At 41.2% G+C, this 14,716-nt stretch overlaps 1 protein-coding gene across 6 annotated transcripts in view; it reads left to right on the forward strand.

The window, feature by feature from the left end:
- Positions 1-1,686: 1,686 nt before the first annotated feature.
- gabra1 (gamma-aminobutyric acid type A receptor subunit alpha1) overlaps positions 1,687-14,716 on the forward strand; it is a 34,034-nt gene continuing 21,004 nt past the window's right edge. Inside the window, exons 1-6 of one of the 6 annotated variants that reach the window (XM_059351660.1) lie at positions 1,687-1,908; positions 4,182-4,287; positions 8,290-8,402; positions 9,432-9,499; positions 12,027-12,247; positions 14,501-14,583. In XM_059351660.1, the coding sequence (XP_059207643.1) occupies positions 4,208-4,287; positions 8,290-8,402; positions 9,432-9,499; positions 12,027-12,247; positions 14,501-14,583 (565 nt within the window). In that variant the 5' untranslated portion in view covers positions 1,687-1,908; positions 4,182-4,207. Of the gene's footprint in view, positions 1,909-2,410; positions 2,691-2,971; positions 3,325-4,181; positions 4,288-8,289; positions 8,403-9,431; positions 9,500-12,026; positions 12,248-14,500; positions 14,584-14,716 lie in introns of those variants that run through there. The other 5 variants (XM_059351663.1, XM_059351661.1, XM_059351662.1 and 2 more) reach the window with 5 other exon arrangements.

Raw genomic sequence — 14,716 nt, forward strand, 5'->3', positions numbered from 1 at the left:
TCATGATTCTTTAAGTGCTGTACAAAGGCACAACAGGACACCCCAAGCAGCAAATGGTTGTGTAATTGCATGTGTACATATGCAAACAGTGTTGGACAGTGTGAACGACTTCACTTTAAAAGGTCAAAGGGAAAAATACTGATATCACACTAACATATTCAAGGTTGATTGTGCAACAAATCTGCACAAAACAAACACATGGGGACAATAGAGACACAGGTGACTACATCATCACCACAGTTGGTACTTTAAGTTTGTGTGTAACTAAACAAATCATCACCACATACTGCCCCATGATGGATGCACAAACAGAGAAAGAAGGGGGGCGTAGTCCGTCAATATCCCTCCCTTTAAAATTCAAAAGCACTGTTCACAGCGAGTGATTATTTCTCCATAACCTGCACATCTCTCACCTAAATTACCGTCATCCATCTCTCTCCGTTTAGTCCTGTGCGCGTGCACACACACACACACACACACAGGCACACACCTCACTTCGCTATCCGTTCCCATCACCTGCCCAGAGATGGAGCTGTGAGTAGGCAAGTCGCCTTCTTGCTTGTCCTTATTTGTTTGAGCGGCGTCACTGGATATTCGTCTTAATTGATCACTTGCAGTATTTTTTTTTTTTTTTTTTTTGGAGAAGCTGTCTTTTTAGTTGCAGACGGAGACATTCTCCTCTTTTGGCAGAAGAACGGAAGGTTATTTAAACGTGAGGAGGAGGGTGGAGAGACGCGAGTCGTACTTTCTTCCCTCCTCTCCACTATCCGTCTCGGGGCGCGCGCGCGCCAACATAACGCGCACGCGGGCACGTGTTGGTTATGCATGCCCGCACGTGCACGCGCGCGCACAAGGCAACTCGAGTCACATGCAGCGGTGGCAGCGTCTGGCTTTGAGAGAAGGGAAGCAGCTTGAAATGATACTCCACTTGCATTACAATAGCATTAATTCTACAGGAGGAGCTCGGTGGGGTTGTGGAGGGCTTTTTTTCTTTCTTGTTGTCATTATTAAAATATGCGCGTGCACCTGCGGCATCAGGTTATGGGGACGAAATAAGAGCAGAGCGCAAGAAGGGGGGTGTCAGATATTTAGACTATTTTTTTTGCCGTTGTTTTATTTTATTGTATTGAGAAGGGTTGAAATGGCATTTCTGTATTTATATACTCAAACGTCAAATAATTGTATTAATTTATTCAGATAGATAGATAGATCTCCCACAGTGAATACAGAGGCATATACAAGCTCATGACGTCCCTCATAACTAATCACGCACATGCACTACTTTAACCACGCGTGAGGAGGCAACACACACACACACACACACACACGCACGCACACTCAGAGGAAACGTTGCACTGCAGACCAGACTGACGTGACTACACTGCCAGCTCACTCTGCCCTGCTCTGATGAAAATAAACCCCCAGTCAAAACTAAAGGCAAAAAATGAGTTGCTCTTCTGTCATAAAAGCATAAAAAAATGAAAAATAAAAAAAATCAACAGCTGGGATTTATAGGAGGCTTATGCAACCACGTATTAACACTGATGTGATATAAAACTGCCCATAATAATGTCCTTGTTTTCCTCTTATTGCCTCCTGTTGTAGTCCACGGTGATGAAAATGTCTTCTGATTTGTAGTTTAACTTGAAATACGCAGATGACTACAAAAATATACGCTGGGTATCATGAGCCCAATTTTTTTTCCTCCCTTGCAGATGCACGCAGCTCAGCGCTCCTCGGCGTTCTGAGCTCAGTCTGGAGTGGCGCGGCTGTAGCAGCAGAATATTTGGCTGTAAACAGAGACACAGTGCTGTTGTCTCGATGCGAAACGCAGGCTTTTAGGAGACGGTGAGTGATTCGAGGAGGATTTTATTGCAGAGAGAGGCTCGTCTCATCAGTGCAAAGCTGGTGAGGGAACACGATTTTCTTAACATTTTTTGGAGGTGTCTTTTCTCCCCTTTGCTTGTGTGCGCGCGTATCCGAGCCGTGTAATCCATTCGTGTTTCATTTTTTCCTCTTTTCTTTCTTTTTTTTTGCTTCATCGTGTGTACTTACTGTCCGTTTTATGACTGCTACTCTTGTCCATAAGATGCCTTGGTCGTGAGACGGTTTCTTTTGATGCATGTCAATTTATCTCCTTGGAAATCATCACGTAGGAGTCAGTGAGCGAGACAGAGAAAGCGCGATGGGGGAAAAAACAAGGATCCCAGCTGAAAATGTAAGAGGATTTTTATTTAGCAGCCACTGAAAAAGAGATTAGGGCGACAGCAGTGGAAGTTAAATTGTGCTGCATATAAAATGGGCGGGCTAGTCTTTATATTAGGTTGGTACAGCCTATTCCAAAATTAAATGGTCAAGCGCTTGGACACAGTCATGCACTTTATTTATTGATGAACTTAAAACGTTGATTTTGGATAGGCACCTCGGTGCACAGAGCAGCTTTGTTAGTTTAGTAGAACATTTTTTTTTGTTGCTGACAGACTGAGAGAGTTCAACTCACTACAGCACCGCCAATGAACAGTGAGAGAGACCTGCGCATATCGTCAGCAGCCGCTTCTCCAGCCTCAAGCTAAAATTCGTCAGATCTGAGATCACAGAGGATTTTTCTCATTCAGTCCGGCTAGAAAAGATATTCTCAAAAGTTTGAGGATATAGCCAGCGGACACCGAATATACCCCGACTCGTCTGCTGTAAGTGATTTTCTCCATTTTTCTCGCCTTTTTTTATATCAGGCAGAAGAGAGAAGAAGAAGGGGGGAGAGAGGGGAGTAACACTCGGATTTAGAAAAAAGGGATGGTTTGTGTTGCTGGACACCGCTAGAATCGACTTTTATTGGGGAGAAGGGGGAGTTTGCCGTCGAAATTGGGACCGTTTAAGTGGTATTTTATGGCAAACAAGAGCCGTTTGATGGTTTTTTTTATAAACGGGAGGCAGCCTGGCTTCAGCACCACGGACAGCGCTCCGAATAAAACAGCATCAACGCACATTTGCTTAATTACTCCGCCACGCACGAATTGGATCGCCATGCATGTATTTAGACCAACCTTGCAGGGATGCCAGTTGCATGCTTAATTTCTCACCCCAGCTCCGATACATTCTCGTATTGTAGAGGGTGACATTTCCTCTGAATAACTTAGAAAGTGTGTGCTTGTGCGGGATTTTCTCCTCCGGTCGTTAATCTGCATCATCCCCGCTTTGTCAAATCCTTGTCAACCAACGGATTTATTTTATTTTTATTTCATTTTTTTTTTTTTAAAGCAGAGCAATTGTACGTCCAACCCTCTCGACTCCCATCCGCTCACAGTGCACCTTGGAACATCACAAGCAAGTAGCAGGGGGTATTGTCTTCGATGTGGGCTGTGTTTCACTGGCAGGATTTGTGTATGAAATACTGCTTTTTATATAAGTAAGTAATTGGTCCTCTCGTGGACACATCGATTATGCCTTCAAAAATGGACCGTGGATGCGAGGATTATGTTTTGCATGCACAGTAGCGCAGGCTAATTGCTTACATACTTTATGACCCGGCTGACATCATAGCTTAATGATTGAGGAGGAAGCAAAATGCTCTAATTTTAAAGGGGGATTTGATATTGCGGTATTGTGCGTCTCACATTGCAGGGTATTAGAGGAGGCTGTGTGTACAGGTGCTACAAGCTCACGCTGGGTGTTATATGTGCTCGATGATGTGTTGCCTTGTTATTTCGTCTTAATTATTATGCGCTACAGATGCGGCCATATCGTGTGTATGCAGTGAGCGTCAGTTATGAAAGTCGTAAATCCACTGGGTCCCCTTTTATTTCTGGTCATCGAGATGCTGAGCAGCTATTTAAAATTCGGTCTCCCACGTAGTTAAGGGTATAGGATATGTCTCTGTCAATGTGACACATTTAAAATGATGATGTGGAATCTTTTAGGGGCTGCGTGTGTCAAGTGGCATGTGATGGCCCAATGCATTTGGCAGGGCCATTTGGCTTGATTAATGTGCTGTCAGTATGACTGTAAGAGATGTTTAGCAGGACCAAACACCTCATCTGTGTATAAGAACAAACCTCCACGTTGCTTGTTGTTGTGTCTGCATCTATATGTTTCCTGATGTGATGAAGTGTTTGGGTTGATGGTGGACCACTGGCTCATGTGACTTGGCAATGATGCTCACTCTCTTTCTCTTTGACCTCCAGCAGTGAAAGGTCCTCATATTGCAACTATGTGTGGACGGAGCAGGACGGCCTTTCTGTATCTGTGGGCTTGCTTGCTTTTCGCCAACAGCGTACTGAGTGGGAAAAGGTAAGAAACTTTAACCTACAAATGCTAATGTACATTAAAATGGATCATTGGATAATTTCCGACATGCTAAAGCTACAAATTTCATGCACTTTATGAAGCTTTATGCAGAGTTTTGACAAGAGCGCTCAGTGGATTTTAAATATTGCCTATATGATGAAGATGTGTTTGGAACAGTGCAATTCCACATAGTGACATTTGAAGGGCAGACCACGCTGCATTGGGCAAAATCTTTAATGCAGTTTTGTTGAGGAGGACAATTGCCTTTTAATGGTGGTTTCACTGTTGCTGAATGGTCAACTGGCCATTAAATGTGTCAGTAAATCAGTCAGGCGGACAGCCAGCCAATGGTGCAAACAGTGTTACACCTGCTGAACTGAAACCTGTCTTCCTGCCTATTGCTTGGTTTATTGGGCTATACCCTTGCAGAGCATATTCACTGTGGTTGTAACTGGGGCATCCCCACAGGACACCCCAATGCTTATAGCTGCATAGAGGCAATAACAAGTGCAACACAGAGAGGAGAGGCACTATCTACAGTACATTACCACAGCATTGCACTTGTTTTGGCTCCTATTGCCGGACAACAGTATGGCCGTGCACTGTGGTATTTGGCACACATTTGTGCACATGTGTTTGTGACAGTGACTGTGGGGATAGTAGGGTCGATGTACAGAGACACTTCTCAATGTCAACACTGAGGTGTCGAATGTCACCCCAACCAGTAGCAGACAGAGTGAGGAAGAGAGATAGTGATTGGATAAGAGATGGCAGCAATTTGATCCACTGTCATGTGCAACTGCATTAATTCCCACATGATTCAAATGCTGGTCAGCTATTGTATGTTAAGATATAAATATATTATAACCTGACTCCACTCCTTGGATAGCTTTGGCATCGAACCATACAGTAAATACACAGGTTTCAAAATAAAACAGTAAAAGTACAATTCATTACAACTGCATGAGATCATTCTCTCATCCCATTGTCGTTCTTCTGGAGAATCCTGGAGAGACTCAAGAGATCAGGCTTTTCTGCATGGTTGAATAATTCAGCAGAACTGTCACAGGCAGTTGACTTAAATGTGATGTCTTGAGATGGTCCAGCTTGCTTCTCCCTCACGTACAACGGATAAAACATACACATACATACAGTACACGCCTCAGCTCGCACGCCCTGTGAACATGCAGATGGAATGTGTCCTATTTTAAATGCATGATGCACTGCAATACGTCACGATTGCACACTGATTCGATCTAACTGATTAATCACGGCTGGAGCTGAGGTTTAAGATGTGCCCGTCGAATGGCGAGTGGAGGGTTTGATTTACTGGGTTTGATGTGCTGTAGGTTGAGCACATTAGAGAAAATGTAAAAGTACTGATTACTTTACTGAGGAACTGTCACTGCAAACTGCAAAGCAATTATCACCCAAAGATTTACTGTATAATCCCCCCCTCCTCCCTCCTCCTTTTGAAGTCAAATACAAAATCACACAGACACACACACACAGACACATACACACCTTGGGGGATTTCAACTAGACACGGTAATCAGGAAGACCTAGCACTCTGCTACAGTATGTTGCCAACGAAAGAAATTGCCTTATAATTAGATATCCGAGTGACCAGATAGAAAGGGAGAGAGAGAGACATACAGTAAAATGGTAGAAAGGGAGAGAGAGTGAAAGAGAGACATTGGCAGAGTGAGTGTGAACGGCACTGTTGCTGTTCAGATGACCTGTAGATGGGGATGGTGTACAATGTTTTATGAAGAAGTGGCCCCTGGCTGACAAACATGTGTATTCTTCCACAGCACCTTTTTCTTTCCATTTTCTTTTCTTTCGATTGACATAAAACCCTAATCCCCCCCACCACCACCACCTATGTTTCCCATATGCACTGTAAAAAAATGACAAGAAAAATATGTACAATGGTATTCCTTAATATGTAATCAATGTGGTTTGGATTTGACTCGTTGGAATCTTAAATTAACGTAGAATAAAGCAGACTATTATTCAGAAAATGCAAGGTCGAAAAAGTAGTCCCTGAGATTGATTTTTTTGCATTAATTTTAATAAGTAAAGTGTAATTTTTCCTATTATTTTCAGTGATTATTAATGATTTGAAAGGATGGATGTTCTTCCTTGTATTTTCCCCAATTAAATTCATTATAATTATTGGTGAACATAAAAGAGTGGAGGCACACTCTGGCTTGTTTTCTCTGTTGCTGATAATATAACAAGAGGACTGTAACCCTTGGGGCAGGCCAGAAACTGTTTTGGTGTCTTGCTGTGATTTGTAAAATTGAAATGCCTAAATAAATGTCAAAAGTAGGAATATTAATCAGGAAAGGAAGATGAGGTTGTGTTTTATTTTAGCCTCAGTTGCGTCCAATGGATGCAATTTATGCTTTCTGAATTTATATATAATTGGCTTCCCAGACCTGAACAAAACAGATTAATTATTGTTTTGAATTGGACTGTTTCAAAGCTGTTACCTCCAAGACTGACGCAAAACAAAATTGCTCATCACAGTTTCTACAGTTTAAATGCTGGCTTTGATTTCCAGAGAGTTCTCTTTTTTTGGCAGATAGAAGGACGCTCACGAATGAAGGAAAATTGGTGGCAGATAGATGCACATTAACCCTTTTATACAAATCCATGCGTGACGTGGCTGCCGCGTCCTTATTTAGAAAGCAAAATGTTCAGCAGCTCACGTTCAAAGCCGTAGAATCCGCCTCAATCCTAAAGCTTTGAACGTGAGCTGTGTCTCTCTCAAACGCCCCTCCCCAGTCTCACTTAACAATTTCCTCACCTTTTCCCAACCTCTCTCTTCTGCCTTTTATCTCCCCCCTCATCCATCTCCGTTATCTCCCACTTTTTTTCCCACTCTTTGTCTTCTCTTTGGAGCTTTTCCTTGCATGTTTCCTCCAGACGCCACTCTCCCTGCAGCCATACCTCCTGTCCCTGCCCAGTTGCAGGTCCTTTGCTAAATAATCTTGATGACCTCTCCCTCTCCTTGGAGCCGTTCAGCTTGCAGAGCTTGTTTCCAAACACTTGCTGTTTATTTAGCATGCAATCAAACCGAACGCTATTGGCATAAAAGAGAGGGAGAGGATGATTGCTTAGAGCCATACAATACATTGTGAGAGCGTTTCATCTGATTGTTATCAGCACAAACACACATGCAAACATATGCATGAATATGTACACGACCTTGCATATATATGTGCAGACCCTGAGCCTATACAGTGCATGCATGCATTGATTCAGGTATGCAAACACACATGTGCACACACATAGTCTGTAAACATCCTGATTTTATACATTGTAATTAGGGTTCCTGATTATGAGTGCGTTGAAATATTTATGCGTGGAGATGCTGCAAACTTTGCTCTTACAATTACTGATTGTGACCGTTTTCGGCATTGCTCTAAGCATTTTGTTTCATGTTGTTCAAAGAGCACATTCAGCAAGGCCTTTGTGGTCTAAAAGACCATATTAAGGTATAAATAATGTATTACGATTTCTCTATTGTCTCTCACTGTGAGATTGTGCCTACAGAACGTGTGTGGGTGTGTGCGCACGCACATATGTGCCCTGCATGCCCAGTTCTACACTGATGAAAATAACTTTTGCAACACTTTCCAAATGGATAATACATGATAAATTGGCCGTGTGGGATATTTTCCTCCATCTCTGTGCAATCATTGTTCTAATATCAATATGATCTAAAACCTCACGATCGCACACTGAGCATAGTAGATTAGCAGCGACAGCGAAATGTCACACAGGATTGTGGTTTTCTTGTCCATTTTTTCCATTCTGTGTTGGCCATGTGCTTCAACAGAACTGTCTTTGGAACTACAAAGAAGAGATCCTCCCTTTTTTTTGTCTTTGATATATGATTCATATTCAGAGTTCGTTCTTACTGTTTGGCAGTTTTGACTGTGGTTTTGGACTCTCGCTGTGACGACTTTAAATCTTTTTCTTTGCTTTTGCCAGCTCTGGGCAGAACGGCATGACAGATGAACAGAAAGATAACACTACAGTGTTCACCAAGATCTTAGACAGCCTTCTGGATGGCTATGACAATCGCCTCAGGCCAGGACTGGGAGGTCAGTAAACCCAAGTCATTGAATGTCTTTTGTCCCTTGTGGTGACTCAATCTTTTTCTTTTTTTCCCAGCATATATGCAAATCATCCAAGAGACTTCTACAAATAGCTTACTTTCTGCATGACTACACATAGTAATATCCATATGACTAAATCTTACAGAGGTGGGTTTGCTTTCAGTGTCAGATTTTATGTGTGATAATTAGAAAAAAAAAAGAACCGGAGAGTCAATCTTCACCTGCTGCTTTTGTGAAACAGTGAATTGTCATAAAGCCAGCACTTCTAATATAACACAGTGAATGACATTTTATTGTGTGGGCTGCTCTTCACTCTATTGTCAACTGTCCATTGTTAGAGAGAGAGGGAAACAAAATGGCAGGGAGACTGAGAGACAAATCCAAAAATGGAAAATGAGAGAAATAGCGAAAAAGAGAAAGAAAGAAGAGAACAGGGGGAAGAGATAATGTGAGAATTGGTGTGTGAAGGACACTGAGGATCGCACAGTGTGATGCAGCAGGCATCAAACAGACAGGCGAATAAAACCAAGCCTGCTAGAAGTTCAGCAGCTGAGGGTGAAAGAAATTATGGATTATGATGGGTATCATTCATAAATCATGCTGCCATATTCCAGAATCACAAGGAACTCTCGCACACACACATATCGCCTCTGCCACCCCCTCCAATTGAATCCCCAGTGGACCCATTTTGGCTCTCAGTATTATGAGACCAGAGTGGCATATTTTCAGTAACACAGCAATGCGCAAATTTATTAAGAGATTGAACCACTGTCCGGGTAATGGAGCTGACACTGAAACCAATACCAACAGAAATGGTTATCGACATCCAAAATGGGCATTTTTATGGCAATGTGTTTTTTTTTCAATTTGTGTGTGTGTCTAAGTGTTAAAAATAACGTTGAATAGATTGAATGGATCAGAGGCTATAGCCAGGTGGGCTTGTATTAACAGGTAGTTAGGGGCTAATGAATGCCACTGATAGTCACTCACTCTGGCAATTTTCTGCTTCAACAGAGCGTGTAACTGAAGTCAAGACTGACATTTTCGTGACTAGTATTGGGCCAGTTTCGGACCATGACATGGTAAGACTCTTTTTGCCTCTGTAAATGTCACTAGTTTCCCCTCCCCCTGTGTCCCTGTCCCCCCACCCCCTGTCTCCTAACTTCTCTGGACACAGTGGTCTCCAAGCTGCAATATAATTATTAATTTGATGATTCATTCCATTAACTCCTGATGTGTTAATAAAGCTGTCACATGTGCAAAATGTATTTTCTGGTGCATGGTTCGTAATCCCACTCTACATAAATGCCACCCCTTACCCGTAAATACGACTGTGGGTGACTTTAATGTGTTATGCTGTGACCACAGTTCATTTTCTTGGGAATATAAACATAGCGTCAATTATTATGTATATTCAGGTTGCTGGGATAATAATCATATTTAAGAACATGCCGATCTAGAGCGAAGAAAAATGTGGGAAAGTCAAGGGGTCAGATGCATAAACGACGAGTATGCACATAAACCGCATGTACGCCTTGTTCTACACATAAACTGGTATTTTTAATAAGAAAGAATGTGCAGTGAGAATGTGCACGTCTCACACATTCTTCACACCAGGCGTACGCAGAGTTTTAAAATAGATGGCTGATGGTGACATGAAGGTTAACGTTAAACAACAGGCAAGATGTAATCTTATAATAAAACATTATTTGTTCAATTTCACAGATTTGAATTCGTTTAGGCTGCAGTGTTCCATAAAATGTAAATCAAAGGCTCATTTATTAACTTAAGTTAAGTTAAGTTATTCATGATTTGTCATTAATTTTATTTAGGTTTGAGCCACCATCTCTTTTTAATGATCATTTGATTTAATTTGATCCTGAAATGCAGCACACTTTGTAAAATCAGTTTTAACATGAGTAGTGTGAATGAATCCTTGATCATCCTTCTGCTGTTTAATAATAATAATAATAATAATGATAATGATGATTGTGATTCTATTGCAATTACAGTTTGCAGAAACATGCAATGAATTAGTGGTTTGGTTTCTACAAATAGCCAAAGCTATGCACATGACTTTGAGGTTTTCTATTTTTCTGAAATTGCACTTTTTCTTTGCCGTACAGGTCTAATGACTGGTGGAATGGTCACAAGTATTGATATGCAAAAGGAGCTTGAGAGCATTTCTATATTAATTTCTGGCTTACTGTACTGGTGTGGAAATGAGGCTTGTGTATATTCACCCAGCTCCTCAATGATTGAATGTATAAACAAGAATCAGGCATATGTACGGCTTTATAAATCTGTCAAAAAGAATGCATATGCACATTTCTGTCTTTATGCATCTTCCCAAGCTGTCATCACATCCCATTTTGAGATTCTTAATAGACACTACAGTATGATGAAATTATTTAACAGTAGGCAGCAATAACAAACATTTCCGCATCAAATTCATATGCTACATGAAACTATGAGTCATCACATTTATGGTTTCTTTAGTCTTCTTCAATATGCTACCTAAAAAAAAAAGCCACGGGCTGTTCAAACATAAGCATCTGATCTTTGCTCTGTGCACCGGAAACCAATTAATCCCATCCAAATGTCTCACTGCCTCTTCTTTACCACTTGAAAAAAAAGACTCCTGTTATCTGCACGTGAAGTGTTGTACTCTATTTGACATAATCTCACTTAATTGCACTGGCTCACATGCGGGCCAGGACTATTTTGCCGCTGCACTAGGGCCAGAAGGAAGAGCTGAAGAACATTTGCTCCATCTCCAGACTTTCCTTATGCCCCCCTCTATTACCTTGAAGCTCTGTTTCAGCTCATACTAATTATCTTACGTGGGCCAACTGGAAATGGGGGGAGAGAAGGGAACAAAAAAACAGACTGCGCTGTAATTTTTACAGGCTCCCTTTACTCTGCCGGGCAGTCATGTGGAACCATTAGAATCTGCTCTCAGCTATAGTCATTAGCTGCCTTCAAAATGAAATGTCCTCCTAATTTTGTGTCCAGTGCTTCCTTTTTGTGTCCAGTGTAATTTAGATTACTGAGCAGAGAAGTTTCCCTAAAGATAAATGCTAACAATGACCATTTCTGGCACTTACCTAACAATGCAGTACCAAATGACCAAATATCAAATGATTTGCATATAGGGAATAAAGTGACCAGAATATAATTGTGCAGAAAATTAAAGGAAATGGAAAAGGCAAGAACAAATATGGGGGAGAAATGAGAACAATTACTAAATTTAACAATGGAGGTATTCTTTTAGAAAAGACACCAGCCAGAAAACCACCTCTGCACCTCCGTCCACTAGATCCTCCCTTTGTTGGCCAAAGCCTTTAACATGAAGAGACAGCTACCAGCAGGGAAACTAGGCCAAGACTACCATAAGAAAGTCAAAGTGACATGAGGAAGAGAAAAAGGAAAAAGTGAGAACATGAAAAAGGGTACAAAAAAGGAAAAATAAGGTTGGATTACTCAGCATGTTCCCCAAGCCAGCTGCAGTAGATGGAGGTGGAAAGCAAAAAGCTACAGACATGGGGTTTTGCTTTTTTGTTTCCTTCCTGACTTCTATTTTCTCTACCCCTTGCCGTCCACCTGTAGGAGTACACCATTGATGTCTTCTTCAGACAGAGCTGGAAGGATGAAAGGTTAAAGTTTAAAGGCCCCATGGCCGTGCTGCGTCTCAACAACCTGATGGCCAGCAAGATCTGGACCCCCGATACCTTCTTCCACAACGGCAAGAAGTCGGTGGCTCACAACATGACCATGCCAAACAAGCTGCTGCGAATTACAGAGGAAGGCACGCTGCTGTACACCATGAGGTAGGCTGACATGTTCTTCACCAAGGAAATAAAAGGATTTCAGAGCCAGAGACTAAAATGTTTTTGAGCTGACACTGAAACTGTAGCATTACTCAAAGTGAAGGAAACAGTGCATTTGTTCGGGACTTTTATGACAATTTTAGCCTTATTCTTTCAGCTGCGTCCCCGGTGGTGTCAAACGGACTTGGAAGCAAACAAAAAATAAATACATAAATCATATTTCAAAGCAGAAATGAGACTTGCATTCGTTGCTTATAGGTACACCAAGCCAAATCAGTCTTTGTTGTAGGATCATACTGCTGTTCAGCCTAAGATGCACCAAGATGCATTACCTTTGCAGGACAGAAAACGCAGGGATAAACCTGAAGTTAACTTGCAAACCCCAAATCCTGCTTTGTAGTATGGCCCTTTGGTCAGTAGCCCGTGGTAGGTAGATAGATAGATAGATTACTTTATTCATCCCCGAAGGGAAATTCGGTTGTCACAGCAGTCCAGTATTTAAGTACAATAAAATACAATAGAATAAAAAATACTAAGGTAGAATAAATAAAAACAAACAATAGAAGAAAAAAAACACAAAATAGAACAAGGACACTAATAAAGTTGAAAAGAAGAAAATTTGGTAGGTAAAGATGATGGTAATTGTACTGATGATATGATGGTAATAGTGTTATTGTGACTAGACATTATATAATAATAGTACAGTATATAGAGCATATAATAATAATAATAATAATAATAATAATAATAATAACACTAAGAAGAAGAAGAAGATGATAATATAATGTATCATTATTATTATTTTAATTATTATTATTATATATTATATTATATATTATGATATATGGCACAAATGGTGCCACTTTGTAAAGCACAGGGTCCCCCTAAAGCATCAGTTTATGGATATGCAGGGATAATCTACTCTGTTATGTTTCGGCAAAGAAACTCCTTGGTGAGGGTAGGAAAAAATGAATTGTTCCATTTGTTTAAAAATATATATCAGACACAAACAGTTATTTCCAGGGTTGTCTTCCACTGACATTAATTTCCTAAAATTATGCAAAAGGGGTGACATGTGTGTTTGCCTCCGTTTGTGACAAGTTGGGAGTGAGAAAGGGGTTTTTAAAGCAGCAGAACAGTATTTGTGAAAATGACTCATGACACATTTCAGTAGCCATGTTCATAGTAATGAAGGAACATGTCACCCAGTCCACCAGTGTGGTTTATTGATGTGTTTTTAATAGGCAATGAGGGATAAGCTATTTCAGGCTTTAGCTACACAGGCAATACTTGTTAACAGGAATGATTAATTGTTGATTTTGCTCTTGGTTTTTGATCATGGAAATTATTAAAATAGAAAATTAACAGCTTTATCTTTTAAAACATTCTTAGTGCAACTTGCTTTGACACTGTTAACAGTAAATACACCCAATCCTCCACTTGCACATGTGGTTCTTTTTACCCAACCATCACTCAGCACAGTATTACATTTCTATGTCTATAGAGTTATCTATTTATTGTTCCTTTGAGTAAATGGTCAGCCATTTATAAGTTCCATGCACCACATAAATTTTCATTACAATTTGTCATTTTTCCATTGTAGTGTTCACCAGGAAAAATACAATAGTTTTATCCTGTCATGACTGATCACTTTGGGGATGCTACCTGACAGTTGCGAGCAGGAAGATAAGGTGTATGACCAGCTGAGCTGAGTTTAGAACCAGCAGTGGCACCTCGGCAGCCTTCAGCAGAATGTGGGTAAATAAAAGCCTGATAAAGGGTGGCACAAACCTTGATGTACACCGCAGAGTGATGCTAATGTGAGACGTCTAAGGCGAGGATTGTAAAACATTTGTTTTAGCATGTTTACTAGCAGGGGGAGGGGGTAGAGGCGGAGCCCATATTGCTGTCACAGATGAGCGAGATGAGGGATGGATGGGAGATTAGTGTGTCACGGGTGGCCTGACGTGCTGTTTTTCACCAAGCTGTCAGGAAATAGAAACCCACGGCTAAGGGAAGTGAAGCGTTTCTGTTGGTTTGGTGGAAAGTAGCTGCAGTTTGACAGTGTTTGGTACTGAGAGACTGGGAAAAAAAACACACTACACCACATGCTTGGTGCCTCACTGTACAGAATCGTCATTCATGTGCCTTAATTCTTCCTGCCTCTTTCTCACTCTGCCACAAGCTGTGTTTTTCCTATTTCCTTGCTACTGTTCTTTCTTATTCCCTATCCGTTTGTGTGCATCTCTCTAGGCTTACAGTAAGAGCAGAATGTCCCATGCACCTGGAAGACTTCCCTATGGATGCTCATGCTTGTCCACTGAAGTTTGGCAGCTGTAAGTGGCCTCTGCACTCACACACAACCTTACTAAAATGCACACAGACACACACATGCTTCTCTGACACGCTGTCACTACCTCATCCAACTGGAAAGCGCGACCCCGGCACCAGTCCCTGATAAGGGATGAC

The sequence above is a fragment of the Centropristis striata genome, chromosome 15, assembly GCF_030273125.1.
Source record: "Centropristis striata isolate RG_2023a ecotype Rhode Island chromosome 15, C.striata_1.0, whole genome shotgun sequence".
Classification (NCBI taxonomy): Eukaryota; Metazoa; Chordata; class Actinopteri; order Perciformes; family Serranidae; genus Centropristis; species Centropristis striata.